The sequence below is a fragment of the Phalacrocorax carbo genome, chromosome 2, assembly GCF_963921805.1.
Source record: "Phalacrocorax carbo chromosome 2, bPhaCar2.1, whole genome shotgun sequence".
Classification (NCBI taxonomy): Eukaryota; Metazoa; Chordata; class Aves; order Suliformes; family Phalacrocoracidae; genus Phalacrocorax; species Phalacrocorax carbo.
This window is the reverse complement of record NC_087514.1, coordinates 140,933,523-140,956,552: the sequence shown is the minus strand read 5'-3', so window position 1 is coordinate 140,956,552 and position 23,030 is coordinate 140,933,523. Positions and strand designations below refer to the sequence as shown.

The 23,030-nt window shown below is 39.5% G+C and overlaps 1 protein-coding gene across 1 annotated transcript in view; it reads left to right on the top strand.

The window, feature by feature from the left end:
- COL1A2 (collagen type I alpha 2 chain) overlaps positions 1-23,030 on the top strand; it is a 41,568-nt gene that overhangs the window by 17,857 nt on the left and 681 nt on the right. The window contains exons 20-51 of the mRNA XM_064444602.1: positions 470-523; positions 625-732; positions 1,602-1,655; positions 1,761-1,859; positions 2,734-2,787; positions 3,182-3,280; positions 4,068-4,121; positions 4,793-4,846; positions 4,974-5,027; positions 5,127-5,180; positions 5,997-6,041; positions 8,212-8,310; positions 9,033-9,140; positions 10,479-10,532; positions 11,107-11,160; positions 11,736-11,789; positions 11,898-11,951; positions 12,054-12,161; positions 13,150-13,203; positions 13,297-13,350; positions 14,282-14,443; positions 15,812-15,919; positions 16,349-16,456; positions 18,129-18,182; positions 18,281-18,388; positions 18,581-18,634; positions 19,003-19,110; positions 19,788-19,841; positions 19,977-20,084; positions 20,483-20,729; positions 21,155-21,345; positions 22,453-22,695. Coding sequence (XP_064300672.1) covers positions 470-523; positions 625-732; positions 1,602-1,655; positions 1,761-1,859; positions 2,734-2,787; positions 3,182-3,280; positions 4,068-4,121; positions 4,793-4,846; positions 4,974-5,027; positions 5,127-5,180; positions 5,997-6,041; positions 8,212-8,310; positions 9,033-9,140; positions 10,479-10,532; positions 11,107-11,160; positions 11,736-11,789; positions 11,898-11,951; positions 12,054-12,161; positions 13,150-13,203; positions 13,297-13,350; positions 14,282-14,443; positions 15,812-15,919; positions 16,349-16,456; positions 18,129-18,182; positions 18,281-18,388; positions 18,581-18,634; positions 19,003-19,110; positions 19,788-19,841; positions 19,977-20,084; positions 20,483-20,729; positions 21,155-21,345; positions 22,453-22,695 — 2,913 coding nt within the window. The remainder of the gene's footprint in view (positions 1-469; positions 524-624; positions 733-1,601; positions 1,656-1,760; positions 1,860-2,733; positions 2,788-3,181; positions 3,281-4,067; positions 4,122-4,792; positions 4,847-4,973; positions 5,028-5,126; positions 5,181-5,996; positions 6,042-8,211; positions 8,311-9,032; positions 9,141-10,478; positions 10,533-11,106; positions 11,161-11,735; positions 11,790-11,897; positions 11,952-12,053; positions 12,162-13,149; positions 13,204-13,296; positions 13,351-14,281; positions 14,444-15,811; positions 15,920-16,348; positions 16,457-18,128; positions 18,183-18,280; positions 18,389-18,580; positions 18,635-19,002; positions 19,111-19,787; positions 19,842-19,976; positions 20,085-20,482; positions 20,730-21,154; positions 21,346-22,452; positions 22,696-23,030) is intronic.

Here is a 23,030-nt window from a genome sequence, read left to right as displayed (position 1 = left end):
CTGGATATATTTTTGTATTTAACGCAGACATTTTTTGTTGCTCCACTATAATTAAACATTGTAGTTAATTTCTGTGTCTCACTGCTTGCTTCAGATGCTGAGACTGAAGAGGTTCACTTTGCACTCCTTTTGAGTGCAAGGACTGTAAGCTCTGTCCATGTTGATAGTATCAAGAGAGGTGTGGCAGCAATCTCACAATCAGACTGTCCATGGGTATCCTGAATTGAGGAACCAGCCCTGGATATTTTGTAGTTCAATTTTTGTCATTTCTAAGCATCTTTAACATGTTTGGTTTTGTGACTGTGAAGCCAAAAATACAGTTACGTTCATTGACCATTTGTCATAGTAGAGGCAGGCATAGTACTGGATGATTAAAGAGTTTTTTGATTCATTAAAAAGCTGTCCAAATAGAAGAGACATTTTTGGAATGATGCCTAATTCTATGATCTTTTTTTGGTTTGGACTCTAGGGTGAACCAGGCCCTGCTGGTGCCAAGGGAGAAAGTGGTAACAAGGGTGAGCCTGTAAGTATAGCAATATGTGAAGGTTTTTTCAATGAAAAAGCCTGACAGTATCTGCAGCACAGCATCTGATTTCTTATTTTTTCTGTGTTTGCCTGAAATAGGGTGCTGCTGGACCCGCTGGCCCTCCAGGTCCTAGTGGTGAGGAAGGCAAGAGAGGCGCCAATGGTGAACCTGGCTCTGCTGGTCCCCCAGGCCCTGCTGGTCTAAGAGTAGGTTTTCCTTTCATGTTCCAGAAGTAGAAGCGAAAAAGAAAGAGGAAGTAAAGCAATGAAGGAAAAAAAGGCAAATTAAGTAATTTGCAGTAATTAAATCGACATTAATGCTGCCAAGCAAAGATCATTTGCAATTCTGAGCCTTTCGATTAGTTGGGACCAAACCTATTCTTGCTTTGTATTAATGCTGTTTACTATCTTATCCCAGAAGTAATTAACAGGTTGCTTTGGTGTATCCATTGTGTAATATTTAGCGAATTATCTTTGATTACTCTGAAAGTTTTGTGATGGGATTTAACTGTTTAAAACAGATAATTGGTTCACACATAATGTGAGGCAAAAGGTTTCAGTTCAGTGTCTTCAAGGGTGCCTAGTACCCTTTTCACTGGGTGAGGAAACCATTCTGAACTACAGGAGGCATGTGGCTTCATGCAGGAAAACAATTTACAGGAAAAAAAATAGGAATAATGGCAGTGTTTCCACCAGACTTTTTTGGTAGAGGTAAGGATTCAGTATTACACCTTGGGTAGGGTGTTCAGAGTCACAGACAAGCCAGTGATTCTATAGAGAAGCAAAGGTGGAACAGTGTGGGCCAGGTTGTGGGATTCTAGCTGTTAGCTAGAGGTAGATTACAATGAACACTGAAAATGCTTTGATACAAGCATTAGAACTTAAAGAATTCTAAAGGAAGTGAGAGAGATTCCTTTCACAATATACATTTTCACTGAGGTGTATGTTCTCAGAGCTGCACTTACCTCAAATTCAGCAGACCTGCTTGAAATGCTGAAATTTATGAAGTACAATCCACCTTACAGGAATGGATTTATTTCTTTCCCTTTCTTGATTTGATTTGTATTCACTTGCAGGGTGTGCCTGGATCTCGTGGTCTCCCTGGAGCTGATGGCAGAGCTGGTGTCATGGTAAGACTTTTTTCTGGGTCACTATTTCTGAACCATGTTTTTTTATATACAGATGTGTGATGCTTTTTGCTATCTCTGCCTAATTCTATTTATTTCTTTTGGTAGGGACCTGCTGGTAACCGTGGTCCTAGTGGTCCTGTTGGTGTTAAGGGTCCTAGTGGTGATGGTGGCCGTCCTGGTGAGCCTGGTCTTATGGGTCCAAGAGTAAGTTTGAACTCTGTGGTGTAAGTTTGAACTATGCAAAAAGAAATTACTTACAATTTAGGGACAAAATTAGTCCGAAGTCCAACTGCCAAAATTCAGCCTGTGCTAATCACAATAAAAGCACTTCCACCACTTCATAGAAAAAAACATACATGAGAAAATTATTAAGAAGCATCGAAATGTTTATTGAAATTAATTTCTTTTATATGTGGTAGCATCTGATTGCCTTATCGTGGAGCCATGCCCCCTTGTACTGGATACTACATTGACTTCTGAGAAGGGCTTCCACTTGTGATTATTTACAGGCTATGATCATTAAGATCACAGCTGAATTATGTATGTTCTCTGTAACTAACTAAAAGAAGAGCAAACCCTAATAAAATTATGTGAGATGGCTGATCTTAATTACGTTAATTCTATTTTGCAAATTATTTCACTGAAAACAGCCATCCACTTTAGTGGTGCTGGCTCCAGCCAGATTATGTCCATGTCATTGTCTTTTATCCTCTTTCTCTTCCCACCCCATGCCATGAAGTGAAAGAGTTTTCAATGCATGTGTAAACTATTAGGCATCTGCAAATATTTAAGCACATTCTTTGGTAAAGTAGAGCCTAAGGGAGTTTATCCGAGTAAAACAGGTACTTACCTATACTGATTTTCAACTGTCATGGGAGCACACACCACCACATTAAACCTCAGTGTCTTTTAGATTTAAACTTGATCGGACATACAGTCCTGTTTCCACAACGTATATTGATAACTTAGAGTCTCTGTCAGGGGGTTGTGTGTGTGTGTGCATGCATAGAGAAAAAAAATGTAGTTAACTGTTGGGTGAGTTGGTCCTTCTAAAAACATGAAACCTTTCTTTTCTCAGGGTCTCCCAGGTCAGCCTGGAAGCCCAGGTCCTGCTGGCAAGGAAGGGCCTGTTGTAAGTACCCTGCTTTTCATTCTGCTTCCCCAGTGCATGAGAAACATAGACATAAACTCAGATTTTGAAAAGCAGACACCTCAGCACTGATCTCTAGCACAACTATGTGTAAAACCAGCAAGATTTTACTGCCATACTACTCAGAAGATCAGTGAGAAACTTTCCATCCATTTCTGTGGATCTCAGATCAGGCCTGTGTCCTGGAAAGGGAAGAAGAAACACAGAGTTCTACAAAAAGGAGAAAAATGGAGGAATGCATAAGCATGCAGTGTATAAACAGTATTAAAAAGTTACATGACATTTGCTTCCTGTCAGTATACATTTCCTCTAAAACTGAACTCCACACACCAGTTAAATTACTGCAGCCATTTAACAGTATGATTTCTTTTTCTAGGGTTTCCCTGGAGCAGATGGTAGGGTCGGGCCAATTGGTCCAGCTGGTAACAGAGGTGAGCCTGGCAACATTGGATTCCCTGGACCAAAAGGTCCCACTGTAAGTACAGTATAGACACTTTCTGTTACTATGAAGGTATTTCCAGACTAAGCTATAGGTCCCCAACTCTAACAATCAAACACATCTCCCTGGGTCGTCCTGTATATTGCCTGCATATAGGATGGCATCCACTTAAATTCAAGAGTTCTGTTGTAACTTATTTTGCAGTTATATAAAATATGATTAAACAAATGAAAACCAATTTAATTGTTTTAGGAATATTTGGACATTGAAGTGAGTAGAATAATATGGGTATAATTATAATTTCTGCATGTCAATTTTATAATTTCTGTATGTACACTTCAGTAAAAGTTCTGTAAAAGCTGGCCACCAAGCCCAAGTTTCAGTTCTAGAGTATTGTTATTTACAGAGCACAATCCACTCACTTTAGAAGAAAAGCCTCCAGTGTTTCAGTGGGGCTCTTGACGTGTCACACACAGACCACAGATAACAATAATAATTTCCTGGATCTGTGGTGTTCCTATACATACACACAAGCACACGCATATATATGGTGTATTGCATAGGATTCTATGCAGGGTATCACAGATTATGATTTCAATAAATAAAGGAATGGAGTTTTGAAAAGAAAGGACATTTATTTGTGTAGCTACTCTTTCTAACTGGTTTAACAAGCCAGATGGAGTTTGTGGGTTTTTTAATTAAGGTTAAAGAAATATTACGATAAATCTTCTGGCAAAGAGAATATCAGTCTCTGTCCAGTAGTCTAAACTGAATCTGATACAATGTCTTGGTTAACTTCTGTATCTTTTTCTTTGAATTTCAGGGTGAACCTGGCAAACCTGGTGAAAAAGGCAATGTTGGTCTTGCTGGCCCACGGGTATGTGGATATACTTTCTTTATCAACCTCCAGAGAGAAAAAAAGTAGATTTTCAGAACCTCTGTAATAAGATTGCATTGTCCTGTGCAAGCATGAACAGATAATGAAACAGAAAAGCACTTTGCAATGCATTCATCTAGCCTCATGTCAGTGGGGACTATTCAGGCATAAATGAAAATTACTCTTCTTGGGAATTAATTGGGTAATTAATTATGGGGTATTAGCATCCTATGAAGAGGAAAAAATAGCGCTCCTTGTGCAAATTTATAAGGAAAGCGTATGGTTTCTAATTTATCCTGTAAATTTCCAATTTCTTACTGATAGTTGAAACTTTCTAAATCTTCCACTTAAGGGATCAAATAACTGGTCTCTTATGGGGAAAAATGCAGTCTGTAATTCCAAAAGAAGTTTCCTTAAGGGTGAATGTGCTGCAATAACTAAAACAATCACCAGAATTTAAAATTGCAAGCATCTTTAGTACCTTTTGACAGTGAAGCTCTACAAGCAAATGGTTAAGTCAAATAAACCTAAAACTGTACCTTAAGTGTACCAGTGTGAGTTAAAAATATGCAGCCAGAGACCTTTAGGTTTTGTCACGGAAGTACTTTAGAGAGATATTATTCATAACAAACCAAAACTTTGGTGACATTTTTCTACTTCAACACATTTAGGGTGCTCCTGGACCAGAGGGAAACAACGGTGCTCAAGGTCCTCCTGGAGTCACTGTAAGTAACAGCCTCCACACAGGTCCAATTTGTGATTTACTTTTCATCAATAGGACTTCCCACTTTAAACTATATTTTTTCTGTATTTCTGCTTCCAAGTTAATCACTTGTTTTTCATTCCATCCAGGGCAACCAAGGTGGAAAGGGTGAACAAGGTCCCGCTGGTCCTCCTGGCTTCCAGGTAACTAAATATGTGCTTTGCTCAATCTTATCTATGCTTTACAAAGAGTGAAGTGCTTCTACCTTACCTTTATTTCTGTTCTTGTTTCTTTGCACTTAGGGTCTCCCAGGTCCCTCAGGTCCAGCTGGTGAAGCTGGTAAACCAGGCGAAAGGGTGAGTGACAGATACAGTACTCTGCAAGTAGGGGCAGGCATTGCATAAGCATTATGTTTACAATTGCACATGTGGTGAAGCAAAAGCCTGTTGGATCCACTTGCCAAAACAAAGCAATCTGTGTTATATGCAAAATTTAATAGCCCCTTTTGTTAAAGCTAGCCACAAATGAAGAAGGTCCATTGGAATTTACAACATACTTCTTTTTTCAAAGTTTTGGTATGAAGCTGAGCAAAGCCAATCCTTTGCTTTTCGGGCCTAAATAGCAATAAAACCCTCCCCCAAAAGACAAGACAGTACATAAAAAATATTTTACTTCAAAATTTTTTTAAGGTTCAATCTAACCTGCATTACTCCAGTTGTATGCTTTTGCACCTCAATCAATCTCAGTCAATTTACAATGGCACACAACTGAGGTAGCTCAGTGGTAACTCAGGCTACAGGTTCTGCACAGTTAAGATGTGATGTAATCTGCAAATTGAGCATCCTATGTGTCATAACCACCCTTAAGTTTACAGTTACCTGCCTGTGTGTCCCTGTAAAAGAGCTGACATTGCGTGTACCTGAAAAATGAGCTTATAATTTAACCCTTGTCAGATGAGAAATTATTATCTCATGTGTGCTTCGAGATATTGTGCAGCTATATGAAGAGGGTTTATTTGTGTGTATCTGAAAGAGTGGTTTTAGTCTGAAGATTTTCAATATGCTGCTGCAATTTGAGAAGCATTTCTATTTACTGCTAAGAAACAGAGCACAATTTAAGCTAATAAGTTTGCTTTAGAAATAAGCTTTACCAAAACATCTGCTCTCTTCTAGGGTCTTCATGGTGAATTTGGTGTCCCTGGTCCTGCTGGCCCAAGAGTGAGTAACTCATTTGAAATCTAGTACAGACTGTCTTAATAATGTCTTCAATAATAATTGTAACTATACACATTTCCAAGTTTCTTAAGACAAACGGCTCTTCTCAGTTACAGAATACAATATACAGAATACAATACAATGTATTGCAGCAGACCCGCAGGAATAAAGGAGAATTTTCTCTGCTCGTTGCATGTGTCAGGATATATGATTATATAACACAATAGTCACCAGTTAACTAGTTAAATTCTAGTTAACTTCTAGATAAGCAATATGAAGCAATAAGTAATGCTATCCTGATGAGATGATCAAATTTTTTGTTTTGTATTAATGAACCCCACAATGAGAATGTGGATGACAAAAGACTGACCCTACAGTGTAACACCGAGGCCTGGTGCATATGAGAATTTCCATCTCCAGTGCCTGTGCACAGACCTTCTTAGCCTGACCAGTTCAGCCATACTTGTTAGCCAGCTCCTACCTCCCACATAATGTCATTGTGAACAAATGGTGGGCTAAATCCAGAGCCTGGAATAGTCATTAGAAGATATTGCCCCCCAGTTCCCTTTATTCCTGCACTGAATAAACAACTGTAGAGAGCTTTGTGTGGAGGCCTTCCTGCATGGCAGGAAAGTCCCATTTATGCAGAGTAATGAGTAGTTTATGAAATGCTTAATTAATTATTTGCTCTCCAAATCCCCCTATGAAGATGTTGATATTTAAACTACTTCTACTGCTTCCTCTTTTCTTCTGACTTCCGCATGAAATGTATTCATGGCAAATATTCCAACTCACTCCTATCAGTCATGTCAGTCAGTTCAAATCACACTTTTCCTCCCTATATTTACTCCCCTGAGGCTGTATTAGTAAACATGTCCTCTTTAAACTTTCATTTTGCTAATCTATCCAAGCCAAGTTCCTTTTATCATTGTAGTAGCAGTTATCTGTCTCTACTGTAGCCTGCCTTAAGCATCTCATACCCAGCCAACGTGTATTTCATTCAGTATTCCAAATTAGGTCTTACTGATGCTTTGTACAACAAGATTAACACTTCCTAAAAATACCTCACTGCTTGTGCCAGATGACATTTGCCTTTTTCATGTCTGTATCATATTGTTGGCTATTGTTTATCACCTCTTCCCTTCTGTCATTTTCACCAGGCGAACCCCCCACTTACAGCACAAATAGTCATTTTTGGTACCTAAATAAATGGCCTGGTACTTTGCATTCTTGAATTTTGTCCCACTTCTACTGTGACAGCCAGCCAGCAGGTTATTCTTCCTGTTGGCAAGAGCTTCTACCTTTGTCATCTACGCATATTTCATAAATATCTTTATTCCTTTTCTGCCTCTCTGTCATTAACAAGATACACGTAAAAATAATGAAAAGATACATTAATTGGGGAACATGACTACAACATATGTTAGCCTTCTGCATCATTGGTGATTTTCAGCAGTGCAGTACCTCTCCTGGCATCAGTTTTCTGACCATATTATAGTTCTCATTCAAACTCCCACATTCTCCAATGTAACTAAAAATCTCCGTTATGCATTATCAGATTATTCACTGATGTCCAGCTTGATGGCACTGGTATAATTTGAGATCCCTTTAGTAAACTGATATTTCTACCTGTGACAGATCTGTTGTGCATTTAAGCCCAGATGATCTGTTTCAGAATTTATCCTTATACCTGTTATAATGTGCAGGTCACATTGTAGGCTTTAGCTGTCACCTTTATTCTCCAATACTCACCAGGCATTTGCCACTGAAAAATAATTGTTTGTAAATTACTGTGGCTCTGATTTCACTAGAATCTGTTATCTGCCCTCAAATTGGTATCAGGAACTCCATTTGACAATAGAATGCAAGACATTTACCAGAATGAGCACAGCAGCCAAAATTATGTTCAGGAAGTACTTGTACTTTGTCAGCTGTTATCATGATGCAAGACTTCAGTATTTCACTTTGCTTTATGTGTGTCAAAAGCTAGAGCCAATTCTTATGATCTAATACCTAATCTAATATCTAATAATATCTAATACCTGCACAGTTCTTAATGGTTTGTTCAGCTAAAAATGCATCACATCATTGTCATTTCTACTAGTAAGTGCTTTTAAACCTCTAAGCTACAGAACAATTCAAGGGAAAATTCAAATCAGACTGTCCCCTGCAGGGTGAACGTGGTCCTCCTGGTGAAAGTGGTGCTGTTGGTCCTGCTGGTGCCATTGGAAGCCGTGGTCCATCTGGCCCACCAGGCCCTGATGGTAACAAGGTACGACTTTTCCAGCTGCCGTTGCCTCACTGTTGAATTCCTGATGCAGGCAATCCAAAGCCTTATTTCCTGAGAGCATAAATGGTTACTAGTAGCAGGTAGTTACCTATACACCATCGCCACTGGGTCATTTCTTCAAATGGTAAAGCTCCATCCCAACTAGTCCACAACAATATTGAAGGGTTTTTTGTTCAGCACTATAGACAATGGAGAGGACCTCCAGTTTGGAATCAGTTTGATTACGGCTTGTCAGCTGGGTATACTGTTATTCTGTTTTAAGATAGGGTCCAAGATTTTGGCCAAAATTCATGCTGATTCCCACCTCCACTTCTGCACAGGAAGTTCTTGTGTCTAGTAAGCAATATTTTCTCCAAAACATTAGCACAATAATGAGCTGTCTTCTACCAAAATAACATTGGCTTGATGCTAATTGAATATGGGTCTTAGTTTTCAAGATTTTTGTGGGTAGTCTTTCCACAAAAGTTTAGTTTGGAATATGGGATGTCCTAAAACCTCAGGAGCCCAGAGAATCAGAGAGAGTGTTTGCATCTGGCATCTTCACTAGCTGAAAAAGTAAAATAAGTACAATAGCTTAAGACTAAATACTTCTACTCACACTATTTACAAGCAAGCAAAACAACGGGCAAAGCAGTAATGACAAAATTGTGTTCCAAATCGTGTGAATTATTTGACCTGTCTTATATGATACACTGTTGCTCTAGGGTGAGCCTGGCAATGTTGGTGCTGCTGGTGGTCCTGGTCCTGCTGGCCCTGGTGGAATCCCAGGAGAAAGAGGTGTTGCTGGTGTTCCAGGAGGCAAGGGTGAAAAGGTAAGGCGGACCATCTAACCTGCTTTGTTATGGCAGGACAGGTTTGGGAGATGCTTGAATTTCAATAACTTAAAAAAACCTGAGCCTTTTATTTACTGTGAAACTGTATTACATGATTACATGATGACTCATAAGTAGTCAGTAAGTAGAGGTTTTGTTGGTCTAACAGACTGACAGTCTTTTCTAAGGTTGTATTTTGATCTTTGCTCAGCATTTGGAATTGGTTTAAGTGGCAGTTAGTGCTTCACAGGATTGGTTAATAATAAGCTTATCTTTACCAAAGAAATACTAAAGCTGTCTTTGAGTACAGGCTTTATAGTCAGAATGGGCCTACTGATCACACAGGACTGACTTTGACTAATCCATGACTGCTCTAAGTGCAGTGACTATGATATAAGCAAATCAGTTACATAAATTTTGTGATTATATTAGTTGTCTATAAAATCAGAAAACATTTTAGCCAATGTAAGCCCTTATATAAAGCTGTGAAGTCTGGTTGCAAGTCCTGTGCTACCTCTGCTTTATCTATATAATTATCTATAAAATTAATTTTTATCTTGTTATGTACGTCTCATTCCATATTCCCTTCTGTTCATTATTCAAACTTTAAACTGAGATTTCTAGAACCACTTTATTTGCTTTGACTAAAAAAAATCCATAGTGATTTAGCATAAATGGAGTTGTAAGGAAATTAAGATGAAAATTGCTTGCAACTTTTTATAAAACACTATGTACTGGCATGCAGATTAATGCAGAGGGGTAGGATGTATTAAAAAAAAAAGATAGAACAGAGTGCTGGTCCAATTTCTTGACACTATTGGTGGCCTGGATATAACTTTTTGTTGTAGAAAATATATGGCATTTTATGTGACTGCTCATATGACGTCATTGTTTTTAACAGTTCTTTTCCTGCATAACATGAATACCCAAAAGAATTTTTACATATGTTTATTTCTTGACTAAAAGAAAAGGGATTTTGAGTGGGGTTTTACATTCATCATTTAGAATATACATCAACTTGGTTTTGAATTTTTAATTCCATTCAAAAACCTTGTCACCTGCAGAAAACTAAATAGATTTTCCATGAAAGAGGCTCATAATTCTGAAAAGAATGCCAATCCCCTTCATCTGCAAATTCTCGCTTTGCAAGTTAGTATATATTCAGCAATAAGAATGAAATAATAATCGAAGTCCATTCCCCAAACAAACTAGCATAATAAGCATCTCTCATGATATGCAAGTAATGCAAGGATACTCAGCAAACAGTTCAACTTCTTTCATACAAACTATTGTGTTCATTACCAACATAATGCTTTTTTGCCCCTATGTGTATTCTAGGGTCCCCCAGGTCTGAGAGGTGATACTGGTGCAACAGGAAGAGATGGTGCTCGTGTAAGTGTCTTTTGGTTCTACTTGAGTTTACCTTGCTATACCTCAGAACTTAAGTGACTATAAGGGATGTTCAGGACTTACATTTCCCATTCTATTGCATTTCCTTTTATATCTGCCTACTTTTGATGCAAATCAATATGATTCTGTGGCCCTTTTCCAGGGATGTTTGAATTTGAGGGGAGAGAGGGAAAAAAAATGATAACTTCTCATGCACGCAAGCAGAGAAATTGCATCAGCAGATGCAATGTGTATGTGTATTTCATAGACAGTTGTTCAGTGTGACATTATCCCATTTAACTTTATGGGCTCAGCCCAGACAACTAATTCTAAAGGCAGCCTGCAAAGCCACACAAAATTATCATTAATTTGAGGTTTTGGCTGCCTGTCCTAGAATCATACTTTGGAAAGAAAATAACAGAATAGATTTTGTTTTATAAAATCATGTGTCCTATATATTGAAAACAGCTGGAAGACAGTCACACACCTGTCTCCACGAGGAAAGAGAATAAATATTAAAAGTAGTCACTCCTGCTTACATTTTGTTAGAAATGGTGTCCTGTCTCTTGACCTGTAGGGTCTCCCTGGCGCTGTTGGTGCTCCTGGCCCTGCTGGTGGTGCTGGTGATCGGGTAAGTCTACTCTTTGAATGAAAGTGTCTTGTTTGTTTATGCAGTTTACCCATGCATGAATATTTAAGATGAGGAGTTCCATTAAAAACCATGCCATCCTTCCGGTGTGCACGAGTTCTGCAAGTTTTTCAGGTTTTGGAGGCAAGTGTTATTAGGACTGTAGAACTTTTCAGTGAAGTTTTCTATAGCACCCCAATCCTTCTCTTAAGAGGGCAGGGAAGGGATGCACATCTACGTGGCAATAGCTTATATGGGGAGAATATTCTGATTTAGGTTTTATCTGAATTCTTCCCAGCTGAGGCTAATCTCCACAATCCTCCCCACACTGTGAGAAGAGCTTTTGATATGGTGATGAACAACCACACATTAGCTCAGAACAATTCTTTATCCTGTCCAAGTTTGTTAAAAATTATTAATATAGGGCTGGTCAAAACAGAAGCATTTTCTGTAACACCCTTTCCATTGGAGACATAGGGTGACTCACTATATGTGTCTGTACCACAAGATCACCCCTCTTCTGACTGCAGTGAGGCTTTCCCCCACAGTGTCATAATGTTTTCTGCCATCTGTTTTAGGGTGAAGCAGGTCCTGCTGGTCCCGCTGGTCCTGCTGGTGCCCGTGGTATCCCTGTAAGTAGCAATTCCTACAACTGTTCATGTGTCAAAAACACGATGTTCAGAAAAATGCCTTTTTAAAGCCCATTCCAACCAGTCCTCTCTTCTTTGTCCTTTCTTTAGGGTGAACGTGGTGAGCCTGGTCCCGTAGGTCCTAACGGATTTGCTGGACCTCCTGTGAGTATTGTTTGCACTTTCCTCTTAGTGATGCCATGCCATTCCTCTGTTTCCTTTGCATGCTTTTCCAACTCGTTGTTCTGTGTGTTTTACTGCCCATAGGGTGCAGCTGGTCAGCCTGGTGCTAAAGGCGAGCGTGGGCCTAAAGGACCTAAGGGTGAAACTGGACCAACGGGTGCTATTGGCCCAGTTGGTGCTTCTGGACCACCAGTAAGTGAACTGTGTCTTTGTCAAATGCATGGTTCTTAACTATGCTATGCAAGCAATACGCTAACCTGAAGGCCTTGAATTTTGAAAAGGTAATTTAAAAAAAAGAAAAAAAAAACTTGAAACTAGGCTGTGAGGAAAGTCACCACACTGATTTTCACACATTATATAAACTTTGTCAGTCTATTTATGTGGGCTCAGATCGTGAGTCTGGAACTGAAATGAAGAGAAAAAAAAAATTCAGCTTGCCCCGAAGATCAGCAAAATCAGTCTATCTTGGACCATTCAGGGGGTGATTGTAGGTAAGTTCTGAGCTGAGGATGATGGTATCTTCCTCTCAAAGACAGGTTCTTCTGTCGCAGTCTGACTTTCAGACCCAGTCATCCAGAAGCATATGTGCAAATTTGTCTGTGCACCCACTTGCACACAGGCTTTTCAAGTGCTAACACCTTTATAGGCCAAAGGTATATACTGCTTCACATGCATGCAGCCCATTATTGGGGAACTGGTTGAAATGATGCAGAAAGTTTGGCCCATGTATTTCAAATACTGTGAAGTGTTGCAAGATAACATGGCTTGGGGTTTTTATTGTATGCTTCTAATAAAGAAATACCAGGCCCTTGCACTATGTGGCTGTATTAGTCATACAGTGCAAAGGTCTTGCTGTTCTTTGCCTTACTACGTTTTTCACATTTTGACTTCCAGATTTGTTTAGATGCACATAACATTTGCAAGGCAAATTAATTTGAATCATAAATGCCTTATAGAACAATTCTCAGTCCTTACGATACTGATTTAAAATGTCTGTAAGAATTTACTACCCTAGTATCAGGACAGGAATTGTGTTTTGGGACCTAGTCCTCCTCCTGTTAAAGTAAAAAGCAAGATCACCCTTAACTTTCATGAGAGTGAGACTGAGCCCTTATTGTAAATAGGGAACATCAACAGTGTTTGCCTGATTCACCTGTCTTCTTCAATCCTTCATATATAGGGTCCTGCTGGTGCTGCTGGTCCTGCTGGCCCTCGTGGTGATGCTGGTCCTCCTGTAAGTCTTCCGGCTTTTGGCACTGACACTGTTGCTTTTCATGAAGTCATTGTTTCCTTTAAACCAAATCTTCCTTTTCACTTTTATTTTTAGGGCATGACTGGTTTCCCTGGTGCTGCTGGAAGAGTTGGTCCTCCTGGCCCTGCTGTAAGTAACTAGTGAAGAAGTTCTAATGGGAGACAAGTCAGAAGTTGCATTGGTTAGGGATAATCCTCATTTTTGTTACATGGACACAAATCCTAACTGCACTGGAATAATCTCAGAACCTTATAGGACTGGATGAGATAAGAAAAAGTCTCTTAACTGTGTAAAATCCCAGAGTGGGAGTTATGCATTTAGGTTGGTTTGTGGTTTGTTTGATTTTTTTACAGTCCATCAAGTATCCCCCTGCCTCTTGAGGAGCATAACCATATGTAAAAATCTGTTCATTTTGCTTTTTAACTACATAGCTATTGATCTGGAGTGGAATAAGAAGGTCATGTCCTATTTGAAAAAGAATGTTAAGGTTGCCTTCTATCCACACTTTCTAAAGTATCTGCAGTTTCAGCCCCTGTCTCAAGTAGGGCAACCTCTCATTGCGTTTAAGAATGTGAATCCCTGCTCCTTTATTTTTTAGCCAAAAATTCTCATTTCAAATTGTTGTATGTAGTTTTGTTTTCAAAGGCGTTTCCAAACTTTACCAGAAGGCACTTCTTTTCTTAGATACCATGCATCTAAATATATTGCAAATCCCAGTATCCAAAGCAAATAATCCTGTTGAATTGGAAGGTTTTTTTTCTCATAGATTTTATAGTTGCAGTTAATGTCTCTAGAGCCAAATCAATATTTTCCTGCCAAATTTTTGCCACTTTCGCCTGCACTGAGTATTAAAAAAATTAAATCTCTCAGTTCAGTAATTCTACCGATTCCAGCTACCAACTACTAGCAAAAGCAACAGAAGTTGCTGCTTCAGAATAGCTGATAACCTGGTTATTGCAAAGCACAATTTTTGTACATGGACATAAAATGAAACTTTCCTCTGTTCTCCCCCGTTAATGGGTCTGTATTGTAATGATATCATATTTATACTCAATCCTAGGGTATCACGGGTCCCCCTGGTCCTCCTGGCCCAGCTGGCAAAGATGGTGCTAGAGGTCCACGTGGCGATGTTGGTCCAGTTGGCCGTACTGGTGAACAAGGTATTGCTGGCCCACCCGGTTTTGCTGGTGAGAAAGGTCCATCTGGAGAGGCTGGTGCTGCTGTAAGTTCTTGAGTATCATACCTCATTAGAAACGTTTCTCTTCATGTAAATGTTATGGCTTCTAAGATACTTTTGGTATTTGTGAAGGGCTTTTATCTTTTATCCACAAATTTATCAAAGCTTTTAAGTAAGATCTCCACTGAGGCTCAAGAAAGTGTTTTTAGATATGTTTGACAAACATGCCATGAGAAGCAAACCTGGCCTCTGGGTCAGGTTTTTCTCTCTTTTTTTCCTTGTGGTGAGTAGCATGTTTCTCTGCAAGTAGCCCAAGTGAAAGCAACAAGGCTAACTGCAGAAGAAATTGCTATTTAGTCTGAGAAAGGGAAGCAGGATCTCCTGCTCTGAAATTGAGCATCATGGATGGAAAAAGGAGGAACACATGAACACCGATTTAGAACAATCTCAATTCATTTCTGAATCAGAAACTCTAATTTGGGGAGATCACAAGGTTAGAGTTGTCTGACCCAAGGGTGGCTTAGAATTATGCAAATAAATAAATTCATTTTGAGTGTCTTCAAGCTTGCACATCCAGAATTACTGGAGTTTTTAAAGTCAGATGCATTTCGGTCTTATGGAAGTATGCACTTGTATGAATTACCACTCTGTTGTTTCACCATAAAAATGTGTAGAAGTTTATTCTGTGAGCTGCAGAAGCATTGTCAGACACATATGTTAAAATTTTGAAAGTGACAGTTGAAAATCTCCTTTCATATCTAGTATAAAGCAATACACTTTTGGATTTGTATGTTCTAGCTTAATTTCAATTATGAAAAACATAATTGAACTGGTGTGCCTGACTCTAAGTTAGGATAATATTTTAGGGTAATCTTTATGCCAAGTTTAGTGCAACATATTCTCAAATTTCAAGGAAATGGAAAAGTCACTTAACTAAACAACCGTTACCTATCAAATGGTCAGTAGAGAGCTCTAAGTTGTTTGGAAATGTCAGATACCACCTAGAGATCTTCTAAGGCTGTCCCAGGATCAGTCTCAGATGATCAGTCTCTTCACTACAGAATGCCCTCACATAGTCATCTTCTCTGTACTGAATACCCAATTTTCATGCATCACCCACTGTTATTGAATGGGAAGGGGAAAAGCATGTGTATAGTGTTGTTCAGAAACAGCATTTTCACTAGAAAATAATTGTGAGGGGAGTATAACTGGCATTATGTTCTTACAGTCATTTAGCTTTGGTGTTTAAAGTCTTATGGCCTGGGTACAACTTCTTCCATGCAAGTACTAGCACTGACACGCACTTAGATCCTTGAAAAGCAGTTGGTACTTTTCTAGAGCAAAACAAATGAGAAATGTGGAGGGCTATAAAAACTAATTTTTCTCTGTTAATATAATCTCTTCATGTCATAGGGTCCTCCTGGTAGCCCAGGTCCTCAGGGTATTCTTGGTGCTCCTGGTATCCTTGGTCTGCCTGGCTCTCGGGGAGAACGCGGTCTTCCGGGCATCTCTGGAGCACCAGTGAGTATATGACTAGTTAATTGCTTTAAACAGATGGGTGTGAAGAAAAAAGTTGAGGTCTCCTCTTAGGGGAAACCAGGGAGAAGGAGACGTAGATTCTGCTGTTTCCATTGCTGCTGCAAACAGAGGATATGGACCTAACAGACTCAGAGCAATGGAAGAAATTATTGCTTGCTGCAGACAAACAAGACTTGTGTCTGCAGGTGAGCATATTTTTGAATGGCATCAGAGGTTTCTGATAGAAGTAGAAAATTTAGAAAGAAGATAATATTTGGTATAGTTAGATATGTTTCTTGTGTCATGGATCTGTTTTACTTTCAAAATCAATTGCAGACAAATATTTCTCTTAGATATAGGCCAAAAGTTCTGTAAGACTGTTTTTTTGTTGTATTATAATGTCACATTTTGTTACTGCTGTTCCTGTATTAGGGTGAACCTGGTCCCCTGGGTGTTTCTGGTCCTCCTGGTGCTCGTGGTCCTTCTGGTCCTGTGGGTTCTCCTGGTCCAAATGGTGCTCCTGGTGAAGCTGGTCGTGATGTAAGCTATGTCTTATTTCCTCTTCAGGATTGCTTTTCTTTTATTCTGAGCCAAAGATGAATACACAGAAAAGAGAGATGCCACTGGAGGTTGTTCTGCTAGAAAACTTGTACCTTCCAGTGTCTTCAGGGAAAATTATAGCAGGATTCTAAAAGACATAGATTCCTGCCCCCAACTAGGTGGCAAATTCTTCAAGGCATAGGTCATGTCTGAAATACATCCTGGAGTCACTATCAGAATCTTTTCACTTTTTACTTAATTGCCAAGAAAGATAGAGCAGGGAAAAAAGATTACTTCATTGCTAGAGCTGGGAAAAGTAGTACATCCCAGAGGATAAGGTTTTGGCTATAGAGAAGAGTATATCAGGAAAGCTTGTTATCGGCAAATTTTCCTAAGCATCATGTTAGCTGCAATATACATATCTTTCAGGGAAGTGTAAAAATTGCAGTCACTTTTACTTGAGGGATCTAGTGATTCATGGTATTAAAGACAAAGTGTTTCTTAAGGCCCACTCAGAAGGCATATGAAGCACATTACACAAAATGTTGGAATTCAGTTATTGGACTTGTGCAACACTCGGCACTATTCTGGAGTCCTAACAAAACAGATACGCTTTAACGTTGTGGCTGAGCTACATGATGTTTCCCAATGTGCACTCCCTCACCATAAAACGTAAAGTATGTTTGTAGGCTAAAAACACAATAGAACCACCTCTGGCCTGTGTGGCAGGTACCCAGATCAGAGTGGGTTAAGACGCAACGGAGGACCTGTGCAGAAGGGGGAATATGGGAACATTGGAGTGGAACAAATTGCTCCCTCTAACACCCTGCCTTATGGGTGATTACTTGGAGGACAAGGCCCTGCTCCCTGTTCTTCATAGAGCAGCAAATAAACTTATCCATCCAATTTAAGCATTCAAGTTAAAAGTTCACCTTGAAGGAGGGCATCCATACGTGGCTAAACATGACTTACGCTATAAGAACAGTTAAAGTAAAGTATTAACACATTATCTCGTTTCCTGTAAGAATAACTATATAAAGTTTTCTCTGAGCCTTATCAGGGAAGCTTATTTGATAACCTGAAGCACTGTTAATACAGGACTCCTGCGAGTCCTGAGACTCACAGGATTTCAAAGAGATCAGAGAATAGTAATTTTATTTTACGAGTATTGAATAGAAATAAACTTTCTGTTCTGTGGGAATTTTCTGAAGGAAAGGTTTGCTAGTGTACACAGTGAAACGGTTGAAGTGAAATTAACATTCAAAAAGGAGGCCATTTAAGTTTGTGAAGTACCACAACAAAGTAATTTAGCTATGACTACTCTAAAGTCCCTTCCTCAACGCTGGCATTTTTAATCTAAAAAGTAGGTCTCAGTTTTACAAGAGTGGAAGCTAGATGAAGACCACTACTGTCCTGAGCTTTTCGTTTAGAGAAATACGCAAAACTCAGCCTTCTACTTGTGAAACCTAAAATATTTGGAGACCATCTTATTTTTCTGAGAACATTTAAGATTTAAGAGTGGCAACTATAAGGAAGAATTTGTTATCTTCAGTATTTATGCTATCCCATCTCAATATCTTCTCACTCTTATTGGGAGCAATTAGACTAACACACAGGTCTGTGTAAGATGAAGATTGACAGAATTTAATGCTTTTTCATGGTATTTTAACAGGGCAACCCTGGAAACGATGGTCCTCCAGGCCGTGATGGTGCTCCTGGTTTCAAGGTAACTTGTTCTTTTATTTCACAATCATGGAAGAAATATTCCACTATGTGTAAGTCAGCCGTAACACAGTCTCTCCCTTTGCATTACTTTGTTCCCAGGGTGAGCGTGGTGCTCCTGGTAGTCCTGGTCCCAGTGGTGCTCTGGGTGCTCCTGGTCCTCATGGCCAAGTTGGTCCTTCTGGAAAGCCTGGAAACCGTGGTGATCCTGTAAGTTGATGACACCTTAATTTTTTTGGTTAACACAGGACTAACATTTGTCCATCACATATATATACACTATACACCAAACCCCTGCAATATGTGGATAATTACTTTGTTTTCTACAGAGATGCGTTGAGCATGGAACCGTTATTGGGTATAATATACAGCAGTGACCTGCATTTTCTATTACTTTTTCAGGGTCCTGTTGGCGCTGTCGGTCCTGCTGGTGCTTTTGGTCCAAGAGGTCTTGCTGTAAGTTTGATTTCTAAATACATTACCACATTGATGCAAGAAGACAAAACATGCCTTATGAATAAGGACTTCTGACTGTGTTCAAGATATGGGCCCAAAAAGTAGTGCTTAAGGAGCTGTAAATATTTATAGACCTAGAATCTTGATTGGCATTCTGTCTTATGGGACGGATCCTGAAGCTTTTGGGATTGACACTTTTCCTGGGTGTGTTAACAGGATGTACATGTATATATATATAAAAAATATATATATATCTCAGGGACAACCTATGGCATAATGCAGAATGCTTATGCTTAATTTTTGCTTTGATAGTAGTATGTACTTGAAGCCTTCTATTTTATTCCTCTGACACCTATATCCCTTCCTAGGGCCCACAAGGTCCACGTGGTGAAAAAGGTGAACCTGGTGATAAGGGGCCGAGAGGTCTGCCTGGCTTGAAGGGACACAATGGATTGCAGGGTCTTCCTGGTCTTGCTGTAAGTAAATGATTTTCAGTATTTTGAATGTAAAGAGCAAAAAAAGGAAATAAGCTGACTCTAGTGTGGAATTATGTATGCACAACCCAGCAAGTTGATACGACTTACTCCACTCTGCATCAGCTTTCAAAGGCCATAAGATTCTTTTTAACACTCTTCACGTAAAATAAATTAATAAAATAAAATTTTGATATTGTCATTGATGGTTGGCTTCAGAACTGCAAGTACCATTAGTTGCCCCGAAACTCCACTGCGTTTGGCTAGCACAGAATTCAAAAAGCTCTGCCTTTGATTAAATATTATGTCTTATTCTGGCCAGAAATTGTAAAGCCTTTGTATCACAGAGAAGCGGAAGTTTTTTGTAGATTTTCTTCACTTTAAATTCTGGTATCCCTCTTAGGAATTCTGACCCTTATTTTAAACCCTTCTCTGAAAATCTGAAGAAACAATACAGAGACTTTTATAGATTATCCCCTCAAATAGATCTTTACACTCTCTCCTCCCTCCCCAAAACAGGCATTTTATACCCCAACTCCACTAATAAATGCCATTAGCCCTAGAGTCCCATTCTCTGATCCCAAATACATATCCTGGCTATAGCACCCTCTTGAATCATGCTGATACAAATGTGTGCCACTGCATTTTCCGGATGACTATGCATGTGTCTTTCCCAATAGGGCCAACATGGTGATCAAGGTCCTCCTGGTAACACCGGCCCTGCTGGCCCAAGGGTATGTGAATTTAAGAGTATATTCAAATAACTCTCCTATTCCTTTTGTACAATATGTACATCTACACTTCCATTTATATAAATCTCTATTTGTAGTATTCTTTACTGTCATTAAACTGTTCGAGTTTCCTTTTAGGGTCCACCTGGTCCTTCTGGTCCTCCTGGTAAAGATGGTCGCAATGGTCTCCCTGGACCTATTGGCCCCGCTGGTGTGCGTGGCTCTCATGGTAGCCAAGGCCCTGCTGTGAGTATAACTTATTTTTTGTTGATTTAACACATTTGTGTCACAGTTACAAGAAATCACTTCCAAAGCCTAGCAGCTTAGGGAAAGATATGGTTTTATTTATTTAATAATAAAAAAAGACTTCAAAATGTCTGTTTTTATTTAACATTTTCCTCACAGGCCTAAACCTGAAGTCCAGACAGCAAATACCCAAAGAAGATGTGGTAGTCCTACACTGTGCATCTTTTACTGCTTAAGCCCATAGTAGTCACCGCAGGGCAGGTGCATATATGCTGCCTTTAGATTAGAGCTGAGGGTTCTAGGAGTTAAGTAGGACTACGCATGTGTGGAAGCATTTAATTGTGAGAACCATACATCTAATAGAATGCTTCTTGTCTTTTGCCTTTGAAAAACGTTAGGGTCCTCCTGGTCCTCCTGGTCCCCCTGGTCCCCCTGGTCCCAATGGCGGTGGATACGAAGTTGGCTATGATGCAGAATACTACCGGGCTGATCAGCCTTCTCTCAGACCCAAGGATTATGAAGTTGATGCCACTCTGAAAACATTGAACAACCAAATTGAGACCCTGCTGACCCCAGAAGGCTCCAAAAAGAACCCAGCTCGCACCTGCCGTGACCTAAGACTTAGCCACCCAGAATGGAGCAGCGGTATGTTAGTGCCAGATATTTGCCCTTCCTTCTCAGGGAGTACTTCCAGCTCACTTGCTTTCTTTGATGAATGGTATCCTTGGCCACCCAGTGAAAATACTAAATGACCAATGAAGAAGTTCTCTCTGCCTCCGCTGAAAATAGATACAAGGACATTCTGAAAAGCTCTATAGCTATTGTTGCACGATTATTGCAGTAATTTTTCAAAATGATACAAAAACATTTAACCCTGGCTTTCAAATACAGCTTCTTATACATTAACAATATAAAATATGTATTCATCCCAGTTACCACCTTAATATTGTACCTAGTTGTGATATTAATGACCTCTCTCTCTTAGTTTCTATATCATACAAGTGAATATAAACTGAATGCAAATGTTATGCTGAGTGAACTATCGTTCTCATTTCTTTCCTCAATGGCAGGCTTCTACTGGATTGATCCTAACCAAGGCTGCTCTGCAGATGCCATTAGAGCATACTGTGACTTTGCCACTGGTGAGACTTGCATCCATGCCAACCCTGACAATATTCCCATCAAGAACTGGTACATCAACAAGAATCCCAAGGATAAAAAGCATGTATGGTTTGGTGAAACTATCAATGGTGGCACCCAGGTAAGCAATGTATGGGAGGATGATTGTTTCCTACAGTGCTGTCTGAAGAAATCCCAATTCACTGACTCTCAGCAAGCAAACACATAAATTAAACTCTCTTGGAGAAGAAATATGAAAAAGGGAGCTACCTTTTATCTCAAGGGAACAGAGCTCCATTTCTAGTGTGGATCACAATTTGCTAAAAGAATTTCTCAGTATCATTCTAATTTTTCTTGGTGTCTGAAAATGATCAATTCAGCATGATTAATGACTATTGCTAGGGGAAGCCTGGACTGGAATACAGTACATTTGTATAAAGACAGGCCAGAAAATTTTTGAAAAAGTAAGAAAAACATCTTCACTTATTCTTTTAACTGGGATTTTTTACATATGACACTGTTCCTAGAAAGATATTTATATTACACATCACATCCTCAGTGTATGCCACTGTAGCATTCAGAATTGTCAGTGTAAGTAAAACCAAGAAATACATCTACTTGCACATTAGCCACTGTACCAGCCAACTGCAAATAAAATACTTTTTGTACAGCGAAGGAGATCTAATTACATAATTCTTAAATGAAATTGAGTTGATCTTACAATGAAATCGCAGTGTCCAAGATCTTTAATATAAGAATATAAGATTGATCACACTGGGTCAGAACAAGGGTCCAGGGTAGTCTAGGGGTCCTGTTTCTTACAGTGGCTAAAAGTAGATGCTTTGAAAGAATAGAATAATGAAGCAAACATTTGTAATATCCACAGGCACTATTCTATTAGACTGAAGAAAAAAATGAAGGGTTTTCTTGAGACAGGTGTTGTTTCTTTGTATCTATGGAAACAACAGATTTCCTTGAACTTGTCTGATCTCGTCTTTGTATCCACATAAACTGTTAACACCCTATCTTGGAGCAGAGTTCTACAAGTTAACTACATCCACTCACGTCTGGTGTCCAACCTACCTCCTACTAGTTTTATTTGATACTTTTTAGTTGCAACAGACAAATGACTATGGCAGACCTATGTGATTTCTTTTTAATGTTCCTAGAGCAAATATCACATACTTCCATTACAAACATCCACCTTTCCCCAGCAACACAACTGACTGGGTTCCTTTCTGTTTTTCAGTTTGAATACAATGATGATGGAGTGACCTCAAAGGATATGGCCACCCAACTTGCGTTCATGCGTCTGCTGGCCAACCACGCCTCCCAGAACATCACCTACCACTGCAAGAACAGCATTGCCTACATGGATGAGGAAACTGGCAACCTTAAAAAGGCTGTTATACTGCAGGGATCTAACGATGTTGAACTACGAGCTGAAGGCAACAGCAGATTCACTTTCAGTGTTCTCGAGGATGGCTGCTCTGTAAGTAACGCAGAAATCATGGGCACCATGATTGCCCGTGCTTAAGCACGTGATTAGGGACAGAGTTGTGCTTCGATTCAGAATTAGATGATCAGTCAGACCAGCAAAATTTTATGCAGCGAAGATAAATAGCTTACAAAACCAGCTATGCCAGATTTTTAACAAGTGGGAAGGACTGGAGTAAAAAACAAAGCCTACCTTGTACTGTGCAGTGTGGCAAGAAAGGAAAAGCTTTTCAGAGGGACCAGACTCAAATTCTGTCTAAGCTGAAGACTGACGAGAAAATCATGTGCAAGCTGTAGGAGGGGCAGGATCTTTAAGTCCTGAAAAACTCA